The sequence below is a fragment of the Felis catus genome, chromosome E2 (genome assembly GCF_018350175.1).
Source record: "Felis catus isolate Fca126 chromosome E2, F.catus_Fca126_mat1.0, whole genome shotgun sequence".
Taxonomy (NCBI): Eukaryota; Metazoa; Chordata; class Mammalia; order Carnivora; family Felidae; genus Felis; species Felis catus.
The window spans coordinates 13,888,651-13,912,351 of NC_058382.1; the positions used below are offsets into that span (position 1 = coordinate 13,888,651).

The 23,701-nt window shown below is 56.9% G+C and overlaps 3 protein-coding genes across 5 annotated transcripts; 1 reads left to right on the forward strand and 2 right to left on the reverse strand.

The window, feature by feature from the left end:
* The first annotated feature begins 500 nt into the window (after nucleotides 1–500).
* LOC101087695 (cytochrome P450 2F2-like) lies at nucleotides 501–4,197 on the forward strand. The gene is given in 10 exon segments (XM_045046996.1): nucleotides 501–683; nucleotides 1,319–1,481; nucleotides 1,697–2,053; nucleotides 2,291–2,451; nucleotides 2,817–2,993; nucleotides 3,078–3,219; nucleotides 3,313–3,387; nucleotides 3,390–3,487; nucleotides 3,694–3,835; nucleotides 3,933–4,197. Coding segments are annotated over 10 exon segments (1,680 nt in total). The 3' UTR covers nucleotides 4,115–4,197.
* Nucleotides 4,198–4,242: 45 nt separating this feature from the next.
* EGLN2 (egl-9 family hypoxia inducible factor 2) lies at nucleotides 4,243–11,951 on the reverse strand. The gene is made up of 5 exons (XM_003997782.5): nucleotides 11,106–11,951; nucleotides 6,100–6,219; nucleotides 5,474–5,610; nucleotides 5,185–5,252; nucleotides 4,243–4,903 (listed from the first exon to the last, which is right to left on the reverse strand). Exons 1-5 carry the CDS (start codon nucleotides 11,940–11,942, stop codon nucleotides 4,848–4,850), a joined length of 1,218 nt encoding a protein of 405 aa, XP_003997831.2. The 5' UTR covers nucleotides 11,943–11,951; the 3' UTR covers nucleotides 4,243–4,847.
* A 94-nt stretch (nucleotides 11,952–12,045) lies between these two features.
* Nucleotides 12,046–23,546, reverse strand: RAB4B (RAB4B, member RAS oncogene family). 3 transcript variants are annotated; one of them, XM_045045557.1, is made up of 8 exons: nucleotides 23,377–23,546; nucleotides 21,888–21,968; nucleotides 21,518–21,632; nucleotides 20,115–20,177; nucleotides 19,872–20,026; nucleotides 18,726–18,821; nucleotides 18,500–18,630; nucleotides 12,046–12,178 (listed from the first exon to the last, which is right to left on the reverse strand). In XM_045045557.1, exons 1-7 carry the CDS (start codon nucleotides 23,390–23,392, stop codon nucleotides 18,515–18,517), a joined length of 642 nt encoding a protein of 213 aa, XP_044901492.1. In that variant the 5' UTR covers nucleotides 23,393–23,546; the 3' UTR covers nucleotides 12,046–12,178; nucleotides 18,500–18,514. The 3 variants fall into 3 exon arrangements, with proteins under 3 accessions (XP_044901492.1, XP_019675063.1, XP_003997832.1); XM_019819504.3 differs by lacking the exon at nucleotides 12,046–12,178 and adding an exon at nucleotides 13,892–13,910; XM_003997783.6 differs by lacking the exon at nucleotides 12,046–12,178 and adding an exon at nucleotides 14,757–15,139.
* Between the last annotated feature and the right edge of the window lie 155 nt (nucleotides 23,547–23,701).

Here is a 23,701-nt window from a genome sequence, read left to right on the forward strand (position 1 = left end):
GAAGTGACAAGGGCTCAGGTGCGAGTCCCTAGCAATCACAAGCACAGGGCACAGGAGTGCCAGGCTAAAGGGTATGTCACCAGGGGTGTTTTTAGGAGTCAAGAACGTATTTAGGAATCAGAAGTATAGAGTACAGCATTCAGGGGGTCTCAGGCCCAAAGGTGGCCAGGGCATTCAGAAATGCACATCTACAGGCCAAGTAAGATGGACCTGAAGGACCCAAAGGCTCAGTAGGGTGCACCTGTTGGCCAGGTGTATTGATGTGAAAGATGCAAACAGGTGCATTGACATGGAAGTTGCCAAATAGGACACGCTGGGCCTGGCACAACAGAGAGCTAGAGCTGGGGGGCTGGGTGGAGACCTCGGATGGGGAATCTGCAGAATGAGTGGTCTGGAGACGCCCACCTCTCCCACTCCCGGTATGCGCCCCTGCTCCACCCAAGACCCAAAGGGAATCACATAAAGGCAAAGGGGGGCAGGCATGGAGGACACAGAGCATGATGTCCACGGGTGTCACAGCGCTGTTACTGCTGCTGGCGCTAGCCAGGCGGGGTTGGGGTGCACAGGGCACTCAGCCTCGGGGGGTCCTACCCCCTGGGCCCGGGCCGCTCCCACTGCTGGGGAACTTGCTGCAGCTGGAGTCTGGACGGCTGGACCATACTCTCATGGAGGTAGCCCCGAGAGTGGGTGGGGATGGGGGGGAGGATTCTGGACTCGTGGAGGTGGGACTGGGGGCTGGAACACACCTGGTTCTCTGAATGAAGACAGCTGAGGGCTCTGACCCCATGGGCCCTGAGGAAGGTTGAGGGGCCTGGAGTCCTGGGTTCCAGGAAAGGAGGAGACTAGGGGTGGAAGCTGGGAGCCCCGGCATCAGTTTGAAGGAGGAGGGGGACAGTGGGCCTGAGCTCCCGGTGCCGCCCGCTCCCTGCCTCCCTCTACCCGCCCCGGTTTCTGGGTCCTGAGGGAGTTAACAGCCTAGGGTGGGACGTCAGATAGGGGATCCGGGGGGAAGGGGTGCAGAGAGGTCTGCTCTCCTGGTTCAGGGTGGGGAGGAGAGTACCGAGGGCTCAGACGCCTGGTTCTGAGGGTGCAGAGGGCTCGGGACCTCGTCTTCCAGATCTCGAGGGAAGAGGGAGCTGGGGTCCTGGACTCCTGTGGATGAAGGAGGAGGTGGGGACCTGAGCGCCTCGGCCAGGAACGAGGGGCTGAAATGGGGACTCCTGGGTCTGAAGTTAGAGAGAGATGGGGGCGGGGCTCTGGGGTGGAGGAAGCGGTCAAGAGTCCCGACCGGGACCCGCTGAGCACCGGCTCTGCGCAGCTTTCTGGCCGCTGGGGCCCGGTGTTCACAGTGCGGCTGGGCCGGCGCCCTGCAGTGGTTCTCTGCGGCTACTCAGCGCTGCGGGACGCGTTAGTGCTGCAGGCGGATGCCTTCTCTGGCCGTGGGGCCACGGCTGTGTTCGAACGCTTCACTCGCGGAAACGGTGAGTCCCCGGCGGCGGCGGAAGTGCTGGTCTGGACCACCCAGTTCGAGCGATTTAAGGGCTGGACCCGGGCAATGGGGCGGTGCCTAATAAGAATAAAGGCCAATGAAGGCAAACAGCAGGAAGGTGGGGCGGAGCTAAAAGGGACCAAATAGGAGCGGGGGCGGGGGGTGGTGCCGGTTCCTCGTGCAGCCAATAGAAGAGAAGAGCCTAAGAGTCAAAGCCAAAGAGATCAGGCGCTCGTAAGGGATCGAGACCAGTAGAGGTGAGGCCAGGTAGGACCGAGAAGGCTGGGTTTGCAGCAAAAAGGTCTGGAAAGCAGCAGAGTGAAGGGTGGCGAGGAGGCGGGCTCCAAGACCGGACGCTTCCAGGACGGGCGTGGCCAACTCCCCGGGCCGTCCCCTTCTCTGCCCCACCCCCAGGCATCGTGTTTTCTAACCGGCGGCGCTGGCTGACGCTGCGAAATTTTGCACTGGGAGCACTGGAGGAGTTCCGGCTGGGAGCGCGGACCGTAGAGGAGCGCATCTTGGAGGAGGCGGATTGTCTGCTTGGCGAATTTCAAGCCACCATTGGTGCGGCCTGGTCGGGAAAGGAAAGGGACCTTTTGTGGATGTAGCTAATGATCAAGAAAGGGTTGGTGGGGCGCCTGACTGGCTCAGTTGGTAGAGCGTGGGACTCTAGATCTCAGGATGTTCCAGCACCGCGTTGAGTGTAGAGATTACTTAAACAGGAGGTGCGGCACATTTGTAGTGAACAAAGTCAGTAAGCCAAGCCACCGCATTAAGATCCCGTCCTGTTTCTACCCCCAGGAGCACCGTTTGACCCCCGGAGGCTACTAGATAATGCTGTATCTAATGTTATCTGTTCGGTGGTCTTCGGGAACCGCTATGGCTATGAGGACCCAGAGTTCCTGAGGCTCCTGGACCTCTTCAATGACAACTTCCGCATCATGAGTTCCAGATGGGGTGAGGTGAGAGGGCCCACCCCAGTCCCTTCCTCCCGTGTCAAACCTGTGCCAAGCCCTAAGTACATACACTTTGCCTACATTGGATCATTAGATTGAGAGTCTTGGAATCTTGGAAGGGAAGAGTTCTAGAACTAAGAACATTAAAATCCTGGTGCAAGGGCACCTGGGTGGCTCGGTCTGTTAAGTGTCCAACTCTTGATCTCAGCTCAGGTCTTGATCTCAGGGTCATGAGCTCAAGCCCCGGGCTGGACTCTGTGCTGGGACTAAAGCCCTACTTTAAAAAAAAAAAAAAAAGTCCTGGTTGTCATTTCCCCTGCAGGGGACCTAGTGGTCTTGTTCAAGGTCCAGTTGCCATCTTGTTCCCCCAGATGTACAATATTTTCCCCTCCCTCCTTGACTGGCTCCCGGGTCCACACCACCGAATCTTTCAAAACTTCACGGAGCTTCAGGTCTTCATCTCTGAGCAAATCCCGCAGCACCAACAGACACAGCAGCCAGGGGAGCCCCGCGATTTCATCGATTGCTTCCTCGATCAGATGGAGAAGGTGCAGGCCGGTTACCCTAAATTCTACCCATGCCGCCCACCAAGAGGTGCCAGGCACATGGCAGCCGCCCATCTCTGTACGCAGGAACAGAAAGACCCAGAGAGCCACTTCCAGGAGGAGACGTTGGTGATGACCACACACAACCTTTTCTTTGGCGGCACTGAGACCACAAGCACCGCTCTGCGTTACGGGCTCCTTATTCTGCCTAAGTACCCTGAGGTGGCAGGTCTGTGAGCTGGAAAGCCTGGGATGAGGGGCTAGGGTTTGGGGGTGGCTGGGGGTCAGGACACACGCAGCTCGCGCCCTCTGCCCACCCCAGCCAAAGTGCAGTCAGTGGTAGGTCGGACACGCACCCCGAGGCTGGAGGACCACAAGCGCCTGCCCTACACCAACGCATGCTGCACGAGATCCAGCGCTTCATCAGCGTGCTGCCGCTGGGGCTGCCACGCACCCTCACCCGGGACACCCACCTGCGTGGCTACTTTTTGCCCAAGGTACCCACCGAGCAAGGGGATTCTGTGCAGGGCCCCAGAGCTCCTAGAACCTAAAGCATCAGACCTGAGCCTGTCCGATGCTGAGTTACAAAGTCCTGGGAACAGAAAAGAAGGTCCACCTTCCCAGTGGCTTTTACAAGGGGTCTTGGATGGATAAAAGGCCGTGGCTAATCAAGTCCACAGGGTAATCCTTATGCATTCCCCAGGGCACCTTTGTGATTCCTCTCCTGGTGTCTTCACACCAGGACCCCACCCAATTCAAGGACCCAGACTGCTTCAATCCCACCAACTTCCTGGACGACAAGGGCGAGTTCCAGAGCAAAGATGCCTTCATGCCCTTTGCCCCAGGTATGGGCCAGGAAGGGAGGGGACAAGCCTGGGCAACACCCCCCCCCCCCCCCCCCAGCAGCTACATGGTTCCCACCCTGCGTCCCTGTGTGCTCAGGCAAGCCAATGTGTCTGGGTGCAGGCCTGGCACGGTCCGAGATCTTCCTCTTCCTCACCACCATCCTGCAGCGGTTCTGTCTGCTCCCCATGGGGAGCCCCACCAGCATCGACCTCACCCCGCAGTACACAGGCCTGGGAAATATTCCCCCAGCCTTCCAGCTCCACCTGGTGGCCCGCTGAGGCCAGGCTCAGCTGCCCTCTGCTCACTGGCTCTCAGACCTCCTTACCTGTCTTGGTCAATAAATATGGCCCTGAATTGCAAATAGACAGGTCTCCTTACCAGTAAGAGGGAGAGGAAGAGTCAGAAGTTTGCAGCTCTGAGGTAAACTTTTATTTCTTGGCTGACAGGACTTTTCACGCCCATGCTCCTCCCAGCACCTCTTCTCCTGCCCACGTAGTGGCAGCCTAGTCCAAAAGGTGCCACGGCCATAGGGGTTGGGGAGTCACTTCACATTCCAGGCTGGAGGAGTTGGGGGGGGAGGGGCTTGGAGATACTCCCCCACCACAACAAACCTTTGCCAGCATTAGGCCATGACATTCCCACCCCTATTCCTGCATCCTGGCGGGAGGCAGCAATACCTCCTTCCAGCTCTCCATGTCTGAGGAGCACGACCAGACAGGGCAAGCCGCAGGCCCCCAGCTCCAGTGACGGTAGTTCCCAACGCTGGCCCCTGCCCAGGTCACAACCCCAGCCCGCATCAAAGGGCAGCAGAGGTCTCTCCTCCTCCTTGGTCCTCAGCGTCAGACGGAGCCCTCCACACCAAGCAGGACAGAGGCAAAGCCAGAAGCAGCAGCGGTGGCAGAAAAGGAGCAGGCACCGAGACCGGTGGGCTGCTGGGCCAGCAGCACAGGGGCCAAAGGCTCTCCCGAAGTCAGGGCAAGCTGTCTGTCCATGCAGCTCTGGGGCTGGCCACTAGGTGGGCGTAGCAGGTTGTGAGACAGGTACTGGGACACCTTTCTGCCCGGATGCTGGGGGTTAAGAGGAGAGGAGAGGGGGAGTCATCAGGGAAGGGACACAGAAGCCAAGAAAAACCTGGGAAGATGGAGGAGAGGACCAGAAGAAATGGGGCTCATGCTGGGGGGTGCTGGGAGAGTGGGGCTGTCTAGAGAAGATGGGCAGAGAGGAGAAAAAAATGAGTCACAAAATTTAGTTAAGAGACTGACAAGGTGAATTAGGGGACTTGAGGCCTTGGGAGGCACATGGAATAGTAAGGGTTTGAGGGAGGGGATGCCCTTCGGGAAGCAGGTACCTAGCTGATACTTGTCTTTGGCTGCTGCCCGCTCCTTGGCATCAAAATACCAGACAGTGATGGCGTACCTGGGGACCAGAGCAGCCCCAAAGGGCAGTTAGAGATTACTTTTCTTCAATTCCAGCCACCGTATCCAGTGACACTAGAGTTCACCCTTCGGAGCCTGGTTCTGTTCCCATCTAGGCCCCTCTCAGCACCTCACCACTCCCTGGCCACTCCCGGGGTCTGACAAGTCTTTGTTGGCACAGAACGGGACACCTGAGCACATCCCCACAAGCATGGGTCATACCTGGTGGCATAGGCTGGTTTCACCTCATGGGGGTTCCGCCGATCAGACCAGAAAATGAGCAACCGATCAAAGAGTGGCTCGATGTTGGCAACCACAGGCCGGCCCTCAGGGAAGATCTGCAGCAGGCCGCCATGCACCTGAGGGCAGGCCAGAGGATGAGGCAGGAGGCTGGGCGGTCCAGCCCCCACCCTCTGCCTTGCACTACCCTGCCCTCCAGAGCCTGCCAAGGGGATGTGGCAGCTGCACATATCATTCCCTCCCACCACTCAGGTTCTTAAAGTGAATGACAGCCCAGAGTCTGCATCACCATGGAGCCGGGGCAGGAAGCTACTAAAGACAGGAAATGGGATGGGGTAGGGGTAGGGGTGGGGGTGGGGGGGAGGGGAGGGGAGTGTTCCTTAGACCAGGGGTGAGGCAGACAGCACCATTCACCAAAGGGGGAGGGGGGTATGTGCTGCCACCACATGGTCAGCTGGAGAGGAGGAGGTGCCATTTCCCAGGAAAAGCCAGCCAGCAGGCTAACTGCACTGCCGGCTGTGGACTGAGAAGAGGAACGGGAGAATGCCAGAAGCTGAGCTGGGAGCGGAAAATGGAGCGGATGCAGCCGCCTCACCCTCACCCCCTACCTTGACGTCCCAGTTCTGATTCAGGTAATAGATACAGGTGATGCAGCGGCCATCGCCATGGGGATTGTCAACATGCCTCACGTACCCCAGCCCGTTGCCTGGGTAACACGCCACCATGGCCTGGCAGAGACAGATGGAGGTGGGTTTACTGGGGCTAGGCAGCGATATTTGGGGAAGAAGCCATTACCTCCTCTCTTTCACCCCTCCGTGCCCCTTGTCTGTCCCCTGACTCCTCCAAGAGCTCCAGCCCCCAGACTTTCTTCTTTTCCAGCTAAGCCACCATCTACCAGAAACCTCAGCTCTTGGCCCTGAATAACCCTCTCCCTGTACACACATGCCCAGAGCCTGGCACCCAGGTGGGCTCAATGAGCAACTGAGGATTTTACTTCTTAAAGATAAACTGACCCCCGCCCCTCTGAGACCTTTCGGTGGAATAAAACCAATTTAAATGTTTTCTGGTATGGAAGAATGTGGCCTACTGCTCTAGACCACGGTTCCTGACCTTGGCTTCAGAGTGGAATCACCTGGGATGCTGATGCCCAGGCCCATCTCAGAGGTTCTGAAATATCTGGTCTAAGGTGGAGGCTGGAAATTTTAAAGGTTCCCCCAGGTAATTCTAATGTGCAGCAATGCTGAGGACTGCTGCCCTTGACTACAAAGAATCCCAAGTTGTGTGTTTCCTACACATATGAAGAGGCACCCAAACCCTGAGTGTGACTAGAACCTGAAATCCAACTCCCACTCCAAGAATGACCTGCTGGGTAGCCCCTGACAGTCCCGTCATCTAGATGGGCCTCAATGGCCTCATCTGTACTAAACACCTCCTCTGTTTACTGCCCTCTGACTTCAGAACCCTGGATTCCTGACCCCCACAGACCTAAGAGAAATCACTCCAGCTCTTGGCTTCGGTGTGTACAGGTCTAGCCACAGGGTTCTGACCTCCTCCCCCTGCTGGGTGCCATCCCCCTGGCCAGCCTTGACCACATGGAGGCCTAGGCCCTGTCCACTCGGGGTACCTGTTTCTCATTAGGGAGCTGACAGAAAAGTGGATGTGGTGTAAGGAAAAGGGCCCAGGCATTCCTTCAGACCTAACTCCCAGGTTCGAGTCCCAGTGCTGCCACACGAGCTGTAACATCAAGTGAGAGACTTCACTTCCCTGTCTTAGGTCCCGCATCCATGAAATGGAGCTGATCAACTACCTCACAGGTATTGTGGGAAGCAAACAAGACAGATGTTTGGGCAGGCACCAAGCAAGGTGCCTGTCACATGGAGAGCCGAAGCACAGACTAAAATGACACTAAAAAGAAAAAAAAAAAAGTCCCTATCCTACCCTTTGCCCAAAGCCACTTGGGAGGACTGTGTAAGGCAAAAGGGGAGTAATGGCAGGCAGACCCTCCAGCTCCTTGGACCACCTGTCTCGACGCCTTGACCCACATTGGTGCCAGGCCACAGACCACCTGCTGATGCTCCCCACTAACGCTCAGCTACACCTGTTGGCCACAGCCCTGAAAGACAGCCCTGACCAGGAAGATTGGCATCTGCTGCCAAAACAGGAGCCTTGCCTAGCACTCTGTGGCAGGCCAGGCCGACTCAATCCTCAGCCTTCTTCCAACACATCACTCCCAGGGCTCAACCCAGCACGAATGGTAAACAGCTCTGCGTTAAACACGTGTCCCCGAAACAGCACAGCGCCTCCCTGGGGAGGAGCAGCCAGGAGGGCTTCAGCTGGGTAAGGCCATCCAGCCGTGGAGAGCCATGCTTCTCTCTGGCAGCGCCAGGGCGAGACCTTGGCCCCCACACCCCCGGTTCAGGAGAACCTTCTTTGCACTACTCACTCCCTGCAAACGGGTCAGTGTTCTGAGCAACCACACCACTGGGAGGAAGAATGTGGCTACGTCCGGGTGGCCTGCCATCAAGCCCTCCCCAGACAGAATCCAAGCAGAGATTTTGCTGGTTCTGCACAAGGACGGGGTGAGGAAGGGAGTCCAGGACTGTGGCCTCTTTCCCACAATCCATCCCCACACGGCAGCCAGAGACCCTTTTCTCCAGCTCTTCCTTGCTCAGATCCCTTCAAGACCCCCACCACATTCCAAGAAAACACAAAATATAAATTGTGTATTTTCACAGCCTCAGCCTTCAAGGCCACCAACCTCACCTACCATCCCCATCACTCTGCTCCAGCACCTCAGGCCTCCTCATTGCTCTCACCAGACCAAGCTCAGCCACAAGGCCTCTGTACCTGCCTGGTACACACTTCCCCTGGTCCTCCTTGTTGTTCATGTCTCAGGTCCAAGGGCACCTTGAGTATCCAGCTGAATACACCTGGGCTGATCTTCCATTCTACCCTCTCAACGTGAAATCAGCACAAGTACTTGTTTACCTAGTACTGGCCTGACAGGCAGGCCCATGGAAGCCTCTGGGGCCGAGCTTGTCTCCCTAGCGCCCAGGCAGTAGCTGCTGACTGAAAGCACTCCTCTGGGTCTCAGGGACTCCAACCTGTCCGGCCCTCCACACCCTTACACAGGGTCTCCCACCCATGCATGCAGGGACAGCGTCTGTATTCTGGCATGGAATGGGAGTCGTGCATGAAGGCTGGCAACAGAAACAGGCCCTTTAAACTCCCACCGATCCCCCCACCCACCCACCCACCCCCATACACACCATGGCCCCAGAGAAGCATCTACTTCCGCTCCTACAAGGGAAAAGGACAACAAGCAGAGTGACATGGAAGTCTGCTCCTCACCCTCCCATCTCAGGGAAGGGGTAGCTTGTGTCAGAGCCAGGAGACTTAAAGATTTAAGGGCTATTGGTGACAACGTGCCAAAAACCCAAACCCAAACACACACACACACACACACACACACACACACAGTCAGAAACTGGGGAGTGAGACAGTCCCACCTCCAAGCTGCTCTGAAAGGGACTAACCAAGCCAGCCAGGCCCGCCCTATGGTCCCCGATGGCAGTCCTTCATGCCAGTGGGAGTCAACTCTCTCTCACCTGCAGGTCAACTGAGCAGAGAGACTAGAGAAAGTTGGGAGAACAAAACACAGGAGTTCCACTCAAGAATGACCAATAGATGGGGTGCCTGAGTGGCTCAGTCGGTTAAGTGTGCAACTTTGGCTCAGGTCATGATCTCGCGGTTCCTGAGTTTGACCCCCGTGTCCGGCTCTGTGAGGACACTCAGAGCCCTAAAGCCTACTTCGAGTTCTGTGTCTCCCTCTCTCTCTCTGCCCCTCCCCTGCTCACACTCTCTCTTTCTCTCTCTCAAAAATAAACAAACATTAAAAAAAAAAAAAAAGAATGACCAATAGGCAGATTGTTTCTGACGCCAGCCACACTGGTGATCTGTGCCCCCAACACCTCTGTGGCCACCCACGTCAGCTCACTCTTATTCCAGAGCCTGGGGAGGGAGGCCAGATGTTGCCCTTTGAAGGTAGGAAAGCCTGGAGTTGCTATCTCACTGGGGCAGGGGAGGGTCTGAGAGGAACTCCAGTGATTGGGTTGGGTCCTCCCCTCCATTCTCAGTTGGCCTGATTTGTTCTTACCTCCCAGAGCAACAGAAGTCACCCAAGACTAAAATAGTCCCAACACCCCCAGTCCCCAACCACATCCAAAGCACCAAAGGAGAAGAAATCGGCTCCCTCTACTTTCCCCTTCTCTCTTAAAACTGCCAAAGACTAGCTGGGGACTTAACTGATTTTCGTATCCTGTAGATGAGCAAACTGAGGCTCAGGAAAGCATGCTGCTCTGGGCCACTCAGCTCTCGTGGTCTCCCGCCCAAACTCCCTCCTGTGAAGGTGGGTGACCTGGGGTGCAGGTGCTGAGGACCTTGTGGCCAGGGAGACTCCCACTCATCTCTCCTGCCTTGCAGGAGCAGAGCCTAGGGAAAGGCCTCCTCTGGCTTTCCAGCTATCAGGTAAGGGAGGAGGAGGAAGGAAGTAGGACAGGACAAGTTCCAGCTGGGTGGGGAGGATGCCGGCTTCAGCCCGGTGGGAGCCTGGATCCCTAAGCCAGCTCCAGCCAGTGACAGAGCTGTACAGAGGCAGGACCCAGGATGGGATCAGACTGAAGAAGGAGACATCAGGAGCACAGCCTCATGCCCGCAGGGAAGCAAGCAGCCCCGCCACCAGCCAGGCATCACTGGCGTGCAGCAGGCGCTCCCTATGAGGCCTTGTCCAGAAAGGCCCTGTGGACCAAGGTCTTCTGAAAAGCTCCTGACCCTAAGTTCCTGAACGGGCAGCTGGAGACACTGATGACTGCCCATAAACTCCACAAAAGAGCATTTTTCTTAAAAAAGGGTTTGTGGTTCTGACAGATTGTCAAAAAAGCCCAGGTGTCCAAAAAAAAAAAAAAAAAAGGATTAACAACAACTACTCTAAAACAAGAAAAAGGTACCAAAAGACACAAAATAGAAAAATCAAGAAAACAGATTAGGACCGACAGGAACGAAGTGATGGATAAACGAGACAGAAAGGATGAGGGGAGAGTCTAGGATGGGGAAGCACAGGAAAGGTGGAGGACAGGACCCCCATCTCCCAGGCCAGCACACAAGCAGCCAGCGCCACCCTCAGGAAGCTGTCCTTGCTGCAGATGCCACAGCATGGCACAGGGGTACAATGGAGTCCAGCGCCAGCCAGGCGCAGCGGGCAGCACCTCCTCCCTCAGCCTGGCACTGGCTTCACCGCTGCCACCCTCCCCACTCTGTCTCCTCGTTCTCCTGCCTGGAAGACAGAACAGACGGACCAGAGACAGACAACAGGAGGGACTAGACAGACCAGGAGACAGGGATGGATGAAAGATAGAGAAACAAGGAAAGAGAAAGTGCACAGACCCCCAAAGTCCCCACACGGAGGCAGAGCCCAAAGCAAACTCCAACACCAGCACTCCCCCCACTGGAGCTGCCTAAACCCTTCTGTGACCCCAGAAGCCGGTCTCCAAGCGCACAGGTACCCGATAGAGAAGCGCTGCCCCATCCCCCTCCAACAAGGCCCTTGCAGCCTTACCTTGGTGCGCCCGTTGATGACGTAGCCACCCAGGCGCCCAGCACAGTGGCGGATTACAGCATCCACGTGGGCCATGAGGACCCCGATGCTTCGGCAGCCCGGTTCGTGGCCTTCCACCCAGGCAATCTGGTCCCCGCGAATGCTGCGTGGCGGGATAGCCCGCTGGCTCACCAGCTGCCCGTCACGCAGGCGCCCACTCCGCTTCAGGGCCTCCACCTCGGCCAGCACACAGCCACCCAGTGCTGCCCCCAGGAAGCTGTCCTTGACACAGATGCCATAGTACCGCATGCAGGGCACAATATAGTCCAGGGCCAGGCGTTCGGGCGTGGCGGGCAGCACCTCCTCCCTCAGCCCTGCGCTGGCCTCGCCACTGTCACTGCTGCAGCCCATCCCGCCCTCCCCTTCGGCCTCTGCCTCCCGGTTCTCCTGCCTGGCCCAGGACCGCTTGCTGGGTGCAGGGGCATCCCCGCCATCCTCTGCCCACTTCCGTTTGGGGGCCTCAGGCCGGGCGCCCTGGGCCGCCAGTCGCTGGCACCCCTTGGTGACCAGTGCTGCAGCGCCCTCACTCTGCAGGGGCCGCAGCTCACCACCATCCTGCCCGCCTAAGCCCTCCCGCAGGGGGCTGGCTGTGGTGGAAGTGGCTGTGACCCTGGGGGTCCCGCTCCCCGCCGAGGCCTCACCAGGTGCTCCTGGTCGGTGGTAGGAGGGTAGCAGGGGACAGGGCAGGTAACTCTCCACCCCCATCCTGGCCCGGCCAGGCTCCAAGGGCTCTGACACAGAACCCGGCAACTGAGGGAGAGCCTGACTCAAGGGCTGCGGCTGGCACGGGCTGTCCATGGCAGCAGCGTCTTCATCCCCCGGGCATGGAGGGCACGGCCCGGGCCCATGGTGCCACCCTCCTCCGCCTCCGCCTCCTCCACTTGATGCAGCCGGGGGCCGGAACGGCTGAGCCTGGCGTGGGGCAGGATGAGGCAGGGCAGGCAGCAGAGGCTCTTCTCGTGCCCTGGGGGTGCTCGCTGGTCCCCAAGTCCTCTGCCGCCCCTAGGGGCTTGGGAAAGGACCCGTCAGGGTGGCTGAAGGGGGAGAGAGAAAAAACGGAATGTGAGAAGAGCTAGAGGCAGTCCGGCGGGGGTAGCGGTGAGGAGTGGCAGGGGCAGTGGGGAGGAAGGCAGACTTGGCTACGGAGGCCCCCCCCAAACGCCAAGCCAAGTCGGGGAGAAGATCATGGGAATTTCGGGCCGGAGGGGGGAATCACGGAGAGAGAAGGCAGTGAGGGAGGCAGCCGGAGAGGAGTGAGACTGGGGAGATGACCCAAAGGCACAGGACTACGGTGGGGGCTCAGACACAGAAACTGAACAGCAAGGAGAGAGGGGGCCTGGAGCAGAAAAGGAATACTGGGGCAGCAGGGAGCGCGAGAGTTGGAAACAAATCCACAAGGTGGGGGGGACTCTGCCTGGGGATTCCAGGGACACACGGCGGGAACGTAAGGCTCCACAGACAGAGCAAACCGGGGAGTCCAGAGACAAAGAGAATGGGGGGATCCAGAGACGGAAAAGCCGACCGGAGAGAAGCTGGGAGGGCGAGCCTGAGACGGCCGGACTGAACGGGGCGGAGGGGTCAACCTAAGCCCAACGAGAGGAAGCCAGCCGGCGGCTGACACACACCCAGACGGAAGGGAGGGCCTAAGACAGACAGACAGACGGAAGGCAGCCGCGGGAGGAGGGTCCACAACGACAGGGGGAAGGGCGGGGGAGGGGACAGGACAAGAGAGGGCGGCCCCTCCCAACCTCCTTCGGTGCGGGCCTCCCAGCTCGGGGCGCCGCAGGCGACGGAGGCCCGGCCCGTGGACCGCTCGGACCCCGGATTCCCTCCCCCCGACCACCGCCGTCGGCCGGCGCGCGCTCTCCGCTCCCCCGCCCTCAACGGCCGGCACTCAACGCGCCCGGCGCGTTCCCTCCCCCACGCCCTACCCCCACCCTTCCCTTCCCGGGGTCGCAGCGCTCCGCCACGCCGGGCCGGCAGGCGCCCCCACCCCTCGCTCGGCTCGCGCCCGCGCCCAGGCTCGCGCGCCCTCTCCGCCCCACTCCCTTCCTAGCTCTCTCCTCACCGAGCTTTTTCCTCCGGCCTCGGCGCCGTCGTTTGTGCCAGCCGCCCAGCGCCGCACAGCGCGCCATACCCCGCCCCCACCTCCCGCGACGCTCCGCCCCTGCCTCGCCCGCTGGGCACGTGACCTCACCCGCTGAGGAGGCCGTGCGTGCGCAGGCGTGAGCCGCGCGGGGCGGAGCAAGGAAGTTCAGAACACCCTCCTGGAGGAAGGGGAAATGGGTCGGCCGCCAACGCGAGGCTCATTTGCGTACTGCACTCCGCCCCTTTTGCCCAGGAGGAGGAAGGGGGTTAAAAGAGCTGGATCAGGGAAAGGGGGGAGGGTTCTGCGGTAGGCCAGGCGATGTGGGAGTGGCATGCAAATAAGGTTGTTTACATAGGCCTGCCCACCCTCTCAGAGCCCAGAGCGCCGGAGAATGACGTGTAGCCGGGTCGGACAGTGGCATGCAAATGAGGTTATTTACATGGGCAGCCCCGCCTTCTCACCGCCCAAGAATAGAGATGTGATAAATGTCTGCACAGTTAGTTGGGAAATGTATGTAAATGCACACATTAGTAATCTACTTAAGTACCTTCTATAACGGAGGGAAAGAAGTGCAGAACGCCCCTGAGAGAAGAGAGAGCGGACTGGAAGGGATGTGTGCCAAAATATGATCCGCTTCATCCTGCCTCTTCGGGACAATTGTGGGCAACCTAGGAGGGCTACGCAGAGAAGACATTTGTCTAACAGTCTTGGGTCTATGAACATTTTGGGCGACCCTGCCTGGAACGACTATGCAGATAAGGTCATTTAAATACCCTGCCCCCTCCACCATCGCCAGGGCAGACGGGGGTTTAGGGGCTCAGGCCTACCCTCTCTGAGTGGGTTAGTGCTGACCTGGGGATGGCAGAGAAATTGGGAGGGTCTCAGGGGGCTGCACCTGTCCCTGGTTTTGTCAGTTCACCAGGACGCAGAGAGATACACACCAGTCTCAAGTATGCAAGGGTCAGGGTTGCACAAAGGCCCACAAAGCCTTCAGGGGCATACTCAGGGTTCATGGTCACACACAGGTGTATCAAAGATGCCAAATTCACACTAAGACAAACACACCTCAGGGGCATACATACACAGTCACACACGCAATAGTCAGACACTCCCTGGAACTTTCAAGCATCAAACACACGTAGGTTTCACCTACAAACCTGAATTTTCATTCCCCGGCATTGGTGCCAAACACCACCAGCCTCATGGATACAATCACTGAGGACACAAAGCAGTCACAAGCAACAGTGTCACACACCATCAGCACACATTCCTACAGATGCCATCACACATCCATCACACACATCACAAACACAAGGACATCAGCGCTACACAGGTGGGCCTCCAGCATGCCTTGTCACAAGTGCAGTGAGAAACCCCCCTCCACAGCAAACATCTGAGTCAAGGTGTACCCCCACATCATATCCAAACCACAAACATGACCCCCCAAACACGTGGTTCTTCCATCAGGGACCTCTTCTGTCTCCCCTCCCTCCCCATCACCCCAAAATAACGGAGGCCAAGACGCAGGTGTAAACAATGCTTTATGGAGGTGGAGTAGGGACTGAACAGGCCTCCAGGCAATAAATAACACATACTCGCAATGGCAGGGCCAGGCGGGGAGCTGGGGCCAATTGCCCTGGTCTCAGGCTTTGGGAACTCTTAAGAGTATGGTTAGGGTTTCAGGGGGGACAGGGGTTAGCCAAGACAGAGGAAGCAGCAGCAGGTACAGATTCCCCCTTCCCCCGTGGCTCAGTCTTGCCCCTCAGCCAGGCCCCACCAGGCCAGGGAAGGGGGATAGGTGGCGGGGCAGCTTCTCTGGGGCCAGGACAGGTGAGGGGCTCTGCCTCCCAGGGCCTGGGGCTAGGCCCCAGCCAGAGGGCAGGGCTGGTCCTGGAGAACAGGTGAGCTGAAAGAAAAGTGTGTGGTGAACTACAGGGATCCTCAGTCTGTCCAGCCGGTATCTCTGCCTCATTTCTGGGTAGCTTCCTGCCCTCCTATCTGTGTCTGTCTGCCCATACCTTTCTTTTTCTCCCAAAGTTCCTACATTTGCCGTCTGATTTTCTGCAGGCAATTTGGAGCTATCTCTTTGAGGGTACTTGTATCTCCCTATTTATCTGTCTCAGAGAGCTGACCCCTGGAGTCTATAGACGAGTATCTCAATATCTAAATTTCGCATCCCACCTTTGTTATCTCTGTGTTCCTGGATCACCGTGGCTCATTCCAGTGTTTTCCAAACTGAAGAGCCGCATTTGGTTAGTGGTTGTTGCTTCAGCTACAGATAGCATTACCTGGGAGCTTCTAGAAATCCGGAAATCACTTCAGAGTCTCTGGGGTGAGGCCCAGACATCAGTAGCTTTTAAAGCTCTCCAGGTGATTTCAGTGTGCGGCACTGCATGAGTGGGCTGGGAAATCAGTTTGGTGGGCCTTGGCCAATTTGTCAATGAATGAATAAAATAGAATAGAGAATATCAGGGGGCACCTGGGTGGCTCAGTCGGTTAAGCGGCCGACTTCGGCTCAGGGCATGATCTCGCGGTCCGTGAGTTCGAGCCCCGCGTCAGGCTCTGTGCTGACAGCTCAGAGCCTGGAGCCTGCTTCGGATTCTGTGTCTCCCTCTCTCTGACCCTCCCCCGTTCATGCTCTGTCTCTCTCTGTCTCAAAAATAAATAAACGTTAAAAAAAATTAAAAATAAAAAAAAGAGTAGAGAATATCAGAGTGCATCACATGTAATAGGAATATTGGTCCACAGCGACAGCAAACAGATTGCTGGGTGTCAGAGGCTGGGGGGATCGGGGAATGACTGCCTAATGAGCACAGGGTTTCCTTAGGGTAATGAAAATGTTTTGGAACAAGACAGAGGTGGTGGTTGCACAATTTTGTGAATGGACTAAGTGCCACTGAATGGTGCACCTTAAAAGGGCTAAGTTTAGGTCATGTGAATTTCACCTCAATCAAAAAACATTAGTGCTAGGAAAGTGTTTCAGTCTTTTATGTGTGTGTGACTGTATTAGATCAAAGTATACAATTGATTTCCTCCTGCAGACTGCAGTCAGTAACATCTGAAAAAGCACTGTCTTATTACATTTGATTCACTGAGGGTAAACACTGAAATGGATGCTATACTAAGCCCAAGGGTGAAGAATACGCACCCATCCATTTCTACACAGCCCGACCCTTTAAAATGGATAGTAAAAAGAAAAATAATTCACAGCCCTCATTTACCGAGTCTCCACTAAGTGTCAGGCCCTGTTCTAAGGACTTTACATGGATTAATGTAATTAATCTTCACAAAACCTACGTGAGGTAGGTGCTATTATTAGCCCCAATTGGAAGGTGAGGCAACCAAGGCCCAGAGATGTTAAATAATTTGCCCAGTGTCACACAGGTAGCAAGTGACAGAGTCAGTTTAAACACAGGCAACCTGGCTGGGGGAATCTCTGATCTGTCACCTCCCTCCTTCTCAGATGGGGAAGACAAACACAAACAATACTGATCAAGTATTCAGACTGAATGCTTTAAAAAATAGGGGGCAGTTGTGAGACCACTCGGCTAGAGGCAGTGACCCCATCTGGGAAGCTGATAAAGGTGTCCTGCAGCAAGAATCGTTTTAGCAGAGAGCAGATGATGAGTGGCATCTGGCCTAAGAAAGGAGGCTGGAGGACAGACAGGCACACCTAACCCAGGCACAGCAGAGGCAGAGGCATGGAAGGAAAAGAATTTTCTGCCCTAAACACTCACCCTTGACTCCTCTCTTTCAAATGCCATATCCGTTCATCAGGAAATGATGTTGGCTCTGCCTTTAAAGTATACCCAAGGTCGAGCACTTCCCCCCCTCAGCCACTCTGGAGCTGCCAATAGCAGGAGGGGGGGGGGGGTGAAACAGAGGGGATAATTGGCAAGACAGACACCCTCCCAAAGAAGTGGGGATGGGACCTGATCCTGTAGGATCCTGCAAGCCCAGCAAGGAGTCTGGACCAACCACAGGGGAAGTGAGGCTTGCCGGAGGAGGGGGAGGCGGTCAGAGATGGTGTTCCTGGCAGAGGGAACAGCATGAGCAAAGAGCCAGAGAAACGGAAAGAACTTCGGTGTGGCTGCGGTGGCCTGAGTGCTGGGGAGAGGCGTGAGCTGAGGCAGGAGAAGCTGGCGGAGGCAAACACCAGGCTGGGAGCTTCAGCTTGGTCCCATGAACCCTGGGAGCCACGGGCGGTTTTAAACAGGGGAGGGACGGGATCAGATTTGTGCTTTAGAAAGACCCAGTGGCTCCATCAAGAGGGTACAAGACTGGAGACAGAGACCAGGGAGGATACAGAGCTATCCACGTCTCAGTCCCTCCTCCCCCCCAACCCTGGTCCTGTCCCCCATCTTCTCTCAGCTTGACTTTGCAGTAGCCTCCTCACTGGTCTCTCAACAACCACCCCCGCCCACCCCCTTCTCTCCTCTATATGCAGCCAGAGGGACCCTGGGAAGACCTGAATCAGGTCCTGTCCCTTCTTTGCTCGGAGCCCTCCTGTGGCTCCCATCCCACCCAGGGTATAACCCAGAGCCACCTCAAGGACAGCCAGGCCCTACCTGATGATCTGCTTCCCCTGATCCCTGACTTCATCTCCTGTTTACCGCTCCCAGCCCTCAATACACACACATACTCCACTCCAGCCACACCGGCCTCCGTGGACTTCCTCATCCAGGCCAGGCATGACTTACCTCAGGGCCTCTGCACTGGCTGTTCTCTCTGCCTAGAACACTCTTCCCCCAGGGACCCATATGACCCTGTCCTTCTCCTCCTTCAGGTCTTTGCTCAAATGTCACCTCCTCGGTAAGGGCTTTCCCGCATCATCATAAAACTCCACTCCTTACCTCCCCACCCCAACTTCCTTGCTTTATTTTTCTCCATAGCTCTTATCTCCTTAACTACAATATCATTTTCTTATGTGTCTTGATTATTGTCTGTCTCCTCCCCAGAGCATGTTGGCCCTGCGAGGGCAGGAATTCTCTATACCACTGCTCAAACAGGACCTGGCACACAGGGGACACTCGATAAATATTTGCCAAATGGGTGGGTCGGAGATCCAGGGCAGCGAGGTGGTGGTGAGATGGAGAGGACATCCCTGAGGCCAGGATGATGGCTCCTTTCACTAAACCGCTTTTGCGTCTCTCTTTTCTCACTCTGTTTTTCTTGTCACCTCTCCTTTTCTGTGTCTCCGTCTCCGCTCCGTATCCCCCCCTTGCCAGGACACCACCCCTGCCGTCCCCAGGCCCTGGGCTCCCACCTGGCTCCGGACGTCTCAGCAGCCACAGGGCTGAGGGGCCACGGCCTGGGCACTCCGAGGCTGCCGCAGCTGGCGGAGGGATGCGTCCCCATACTGAATGCCTGAGCCCATCCTCTCGGGGTCGAGCTCACCTGGGGGGCAGGGGAGAGGTCAGGACTTGTCCCCCAGAGACCTCTGGGCCCTGCCTCCTACTCCCACTCCCACTCTGGGCAGTCAGGGGCCTCACCTGAGTCGATCTTGTTCAGGATGGTGCGGGCACACTTCAGGAAAGCCTCCTCCACGTTCTCACCCGTGAGGGCACTAGTCTCCAGGAACATTAGCTCTAGGGGGCAGGGCCTGGGTCAGTCCCCAGCCTCCCCTTGACTCTGACCTGCCACCTCTCATTCTGCCCTCACTCCAGGCCTCTGTTGTCCTGCTGTGAAGGGCCACCTCCCCAGGTTCCCGCCTACACACCTCTTCCCCCAGAAAGTTCTCTCTGACCTTCCAGCAGGACCAGGTGCCCCACCCTGGGCTCCCAGGGCCCCTCTGTGTCTCCCCTATCCCAGCCCTGACCTCTCTGGGCTGTCATTATCTGCAGAGGGTGGTGTCCCCTTTCCCCACCCACTAACGGTGAGCCCACGACAACTGGGCCCAGGGCGTCTTTCACACTCTGTCCCCAGCACCATCTAGGACAGGCCCAGGCCCACCACAGTCTACCCTTCAGCCACATGACAAGGCCACACAGAAAGTAAGAGCCAGGACTCAAACCCACATCTTTCTCATGGCAAGACATCCTCTAAACCTGGAAGTTACAAATTGGGAAACATGGAGACAGACCCTGAGCCAGTACATGTTTGGCCCACACGAAGTTTTCAAGTGAGTTTATACTTGCACACCTTTTGCTGTGGCCGTTGGTCCTGTCCACGCCCCTAACACTGGTGCCTGCTAACCTGGGGTCTGCCCTGTCCTATCTCTTATTCACAAAACAGGCCTGGCCCCTCGGGCCATCAAAGTTTGCAACCCCCACATTATACCAATACCCTGCACTGGCCAAAACCTTCTTAGCAGCCAATGTTCCTCAAGAGGCCGCTGCCACATCCGGGCAGTGCGGTGGGCTCTCCATGGACCAAATCCCTTGAGCCATCCATCACGTACTATGTTGAGACAGAAAGGCCGTGACTCCCACTTGTCAGATGAGGAAACGGGACCAGAGTGGTGGCACAGCTCACATGTGGCAACACTTGAATTTGAACCCAGACCTCTAAATCTCCACATTCTCTTGCTGGGCATAGCCGCAGATGGCCGGGAGGCCTGCAGGCCTGCAGGGACTGCCCCTGCTCCTCTGCTGAGCACCCCCCGTCCCCCCGCCACTGGCCCACCACAGGACCCTCACCGTTCTCCTGGGCAAAGCGGGAGGCCTCCAGGAAAGTGACCTCACGCTCCGGGTCCAGGTCCTTTTTGTTGCCACAGAGGATGACCACGATGTTGGGGCTGGCCAGCGTGCGGGCATCCGTCAGCCAGGCAGCCAGCGAGTTGTAGGTCTCCCGGCTATGGAGAAGGGAGACAGGAGGGAGGCAGGCACAGGACAGGGGCTCTGCCCAGGCCCTGCCCCACCCTCTCCTCTCCCTGTACCCACCTGGTGATGTCATACACCAGCAGAGCTCCAGCCGCGCCTCGGTAATAACTCCGTGTCACCGACCTGTGGGGCCAGGGGGACCCAGTCACCCCCGAGGCTGGGGTCTGCCCTGAGACTGCCCCCCTCTGCGGAGAGAGACTGGTGGTTCGGAGGCCCCCCTTCACTGCTGGCCCATCCCCCAAAAGCTGGCAGTGGTCTGGTCTCGCCACAATTTCTTTCTTTGTCTCCCTCAATCTCTGTCTCCTTTAGCTGTCTGTCTGTCTGTCTGTGTCTTTCTGTATGTCCTCACTGGTCTGTGTCTTCCTGTCCATCTCTCTTGCGTGTGTATGTCTCTCATTCTGTGTCTCTCTATCTCTGTCTGTCTCTGTGGCCCTGGTTCTCTCACCCTCGCTCTTGATTTCTCATGCGTTCATTCATTCACCTCCCCTTTGCCCAGCCCTGGCCACGTGCTCTGCAACTACATCCGCTCGTCCCTCTCCCACTGTGGCCGACTGTATGCATCTCCCAGTCACCTGTCTGGGTCCCTCTGGAACTCAGGCAATCATTCCGTGAGCGTACACTGAGCACTTACTGCAAACCCAGCTCAAGCTGCACACCCTTCGCCTTCTCTGTGTCTCCCACACAGTGGATCTACACGCCAATATTAACGTAGCAGCGACGACTTGCTGGCCTGGGACCACACTTCCCCATGGATTGGGTTCCCTCATGTGTCTCCTCTGTCTCTGTATCTCAGATTCAGGGTTTCTATGCATCTCCCACCTTTTCTGCAGCCATTTCCTGAAGACATACTGTGCACTGAGCCCTATACCTTTCTCTCCCCCCCGCCCCCCCGCCCCAAAACACATCCATTTCTCTGTCTCTCTGGCTCTGCCTGTCCCACCCTCCCTGTCTCTGGCTCTGACCTGCTTCTCTTTGTGTCTCTTTATCACCCTTATCTTGCTCTTCTGCTCAGTCTCTGTCTCTCTTTCTCTGTCCCTTTTGGAGTGTGTACATCTCTTTCCAGTTTCCCTTTCTCTTTCAATCTCTCTTTTTTCCATCTCTACCCCTTGCCCCCAACCTAAGCACCTCTCCTGGGGTGCCAGTGTCCATCCCTCCAGCCATATGGGTCTATCTATCGCTGTCGCTCTAGGGTCTGTTGGTCTCTCCCTTCACTAGGCTTCTTTCTCAATGTCATTTTCTCTCTCACTGTCTCTGCTCTCTCTCCAGGACTCCTGCTCTCTCTGGCTAGAGGTAACTGTAAGCAGTCTCTGTCTCTCTCCCTCGACCTTGCCTGCCCTCTCAATGTCTCCTGGCTCCTGTCATATCTCCAAGTGATTCTGCACACACAACCCCCCCTCCCCCGCCCCCATTTTCTTTCCTCTGTCCTCTGCCCGCCCCCTCCCTTGGGAGCCCAGGCCACCTACCGAAACCGCTCCTGGCCGGCTGTGTCCCAAATCTGTAGCTTCACAGTCTTTCCACCCACGTTGACCACGCGAGATCCAAACTCCACGCCGATTGTGTGGTTGGAGTCCTGTTTGACTGGGAGTGGGAGGGAGAGAAGAGGCAGTGCAGGGGCTCAGAAGACTCCCTGTCCTCCAAGGCCTCCTCAGCCTGTACAAAACCATTCTCATTGCAGGGGTGATTGAGGCTCAGGGAGGGTCTAGCAAAGAATACATACCAAGGCAAGGACCAGGCAGCCAGCACTGGAACTGTACCTCTGGCCAGCCCTGCCCCTGCCCACACCATGCCCATGCCCACAGTTCAGTGATCCGGGGACCATTCCCAGAAACTCACACTTATTCTCAATGAACTGATGAAGGAGACATGATTTTCCAGTTCCTGCGCTGCCAATCACCAGGAATTTGAAGAGGAAGTCTGAGCAGGTGGAGTCAAAATCAGGAAAACCCATATGGAGAGAATGATACAGGGCAAAAGATGGAAACCAAGAGACCATCACAGTTATAAGGAGACAAACAGACACAGGCAGAATCAGAGTAATGGGTAACAGACAACTTTTATATACAGCTTACTACATACCAGGCACAGTTTTAAAGTTCTTTACTTACATCAACAGCTTGCCTCATTCTCAGAAAAAACTCTATGAGGGAAGTATACTAACAATCATCCCCATCTTCCAGATGAGGAAACTGAGGCCAGAAAAGTTAACTGGCTTGCCCACGATCCCACAGCCAGGCAGAACAGGGATTCGATGGGGCGCCTGGGTGGCGCAGTCGGTTAAGCGTCCGACTTCAGTCAGGTCACGATCTCGCGGTCCAGGAGTTCGAGCCCCGCGTCAGGCTCTGGACTGATGGCTCAGAGCCTGGAGCCTGTTTCCGATTCTGTGTCTCCCTCTCTCTCTGCCCCTCCCCCGTTCATGCTCTGTCTCTCTCTCTCCCAAAAATAAATAAACGTTGAAAAAAAAAAAAAAAGATCAAGGATTCGAACCCAGGTCAACTGACTCCAGAGTTCAAAATCTTACCTACTATGTTGTGAACACCTCTTGAAAGCCATCTTGAAATCCTACCCTTCACAATTTCACCTCCTACCACTCTCTCATTCACTCTGCTCTAGCCTCTGGCCTTCAGTCTATTCCCTAAAAATGGCAAGTGGGTTCCCACCTCAGGATCTTTGCACTTGATCCCAATGCTTTTCCTTTATTTGTTGAAGGAATGTAGCTCCTTCTGACTCTTAAAACAGTGTTCTTTCTATCGCACCCTGTCCTCCCACCTCCAATTCATCCCTTCATCCAGATTTTCCAATTCTCAGCCCCTCCTTCCCAGGCCCAAGGCCCTGCCCCATCCTCAAGTTTAAGCCCCACCCCTTGTCACTAGTCCCTCCCACCTCCTAATTCAAGGACAACTCATCCCCAACCCCATTCCAGACCTCTCAAGCCAGAGCAGTCCCAGGGTCCACAGCATCCCCTCAGGATTCTCCTAGCCCACCCGGCTCGACCCCTGCCATTCCCATCAGCCCCACCCGATCCACTCAGGCTCCGCCCTGACACATTAAGGCCCACCCTTTCTCTCAAGGCCTGCGCAGATCCACCAGGACTGGCTACCTCAAATCCCGCCCCAGATCTATTTAACCCACACACCAGACCCTCAGGCTCCGCCCAAATAGATGGAGCTCAGCCTCAGACCCACTAAACCCCTCCCAGTATCCACCAGGCCCTGCCCCATACCAGACCCCGCCCCCTGGCACATAAGGCTCCGCCCCATTCCCCAAAGGCCGCATCCTCTCTGGGCCCAGACCCCAGACTCCGGCTTCGGCACACCACCCTCACCGTAGGTCTCGGCCATGACTCGGTCGCGGCCGCTTGGGGCCGCAATATGGCGCCGCGGCCGCGCCTGCTCCTCGGCTGGCAGCCGCTCCACTCCGGCTGCAGCCCCGGCTCCTTCCTACTCCCGGGGCCGGCGCCGCCACTTCCGCCTCCACCCCCCTACGGCGCGACCCGCTAGGGCTGCGGGATACCAGGCCACGCTGCCCAAAGGCAGGGATTGGCGAACTCGACGGCCAGGAGGCGGGACAAAAAGCACGGATTGGCGGCGTGAGAGGGGGACGTGCCGAGGGAGGCGGGACTAAGACGAGCGATTGGCTGAGCAAGTGGG

Excerpts from the sequence above, each read along its gene's own strand:
- EGLN2 (XM_003997782.5), bottom strand. The coding sequence starts at position 11,942 with ATGGACAGCCCGTGCCAGCCGCAGCCCTTGAGTCAGGCTCTCCCTCAG. Across the intron at positions 6,220-11,105 it reads TCATCAACGGGCGCACCAAG|GCCATGGTGGCGTGTTACCC; the intron begins GTAAGGCTGCAA and ends TGTCTCTGCCAG. Across the intron at positions 4,904-5,184 it reads CAAAGACAAGTATCAGCTAG|CATCCGGGCAGAAAGGTGTC; the intron begins GTACCTGCTTCC and ends CTTAACCCCCAG.
- RAB4B (XM_045045557.1), bottom strand. Across the intron at positions 21,633-21,887 it reads TCAGTTCATTGAGAATAAGT|TCAAACAGGACTCCAACCAC; the intron begins GTGAGTTTCTGG and ends TCCCACTCCCAG. Across the intron at positions 20,178-21,517 it reads GCCGGCCAGGAGCGGTTTCG|GTCGGTGACACGGAGTTATT; the intron begins GTAGGTGGCCTG and ends CTGGCCCCACAG.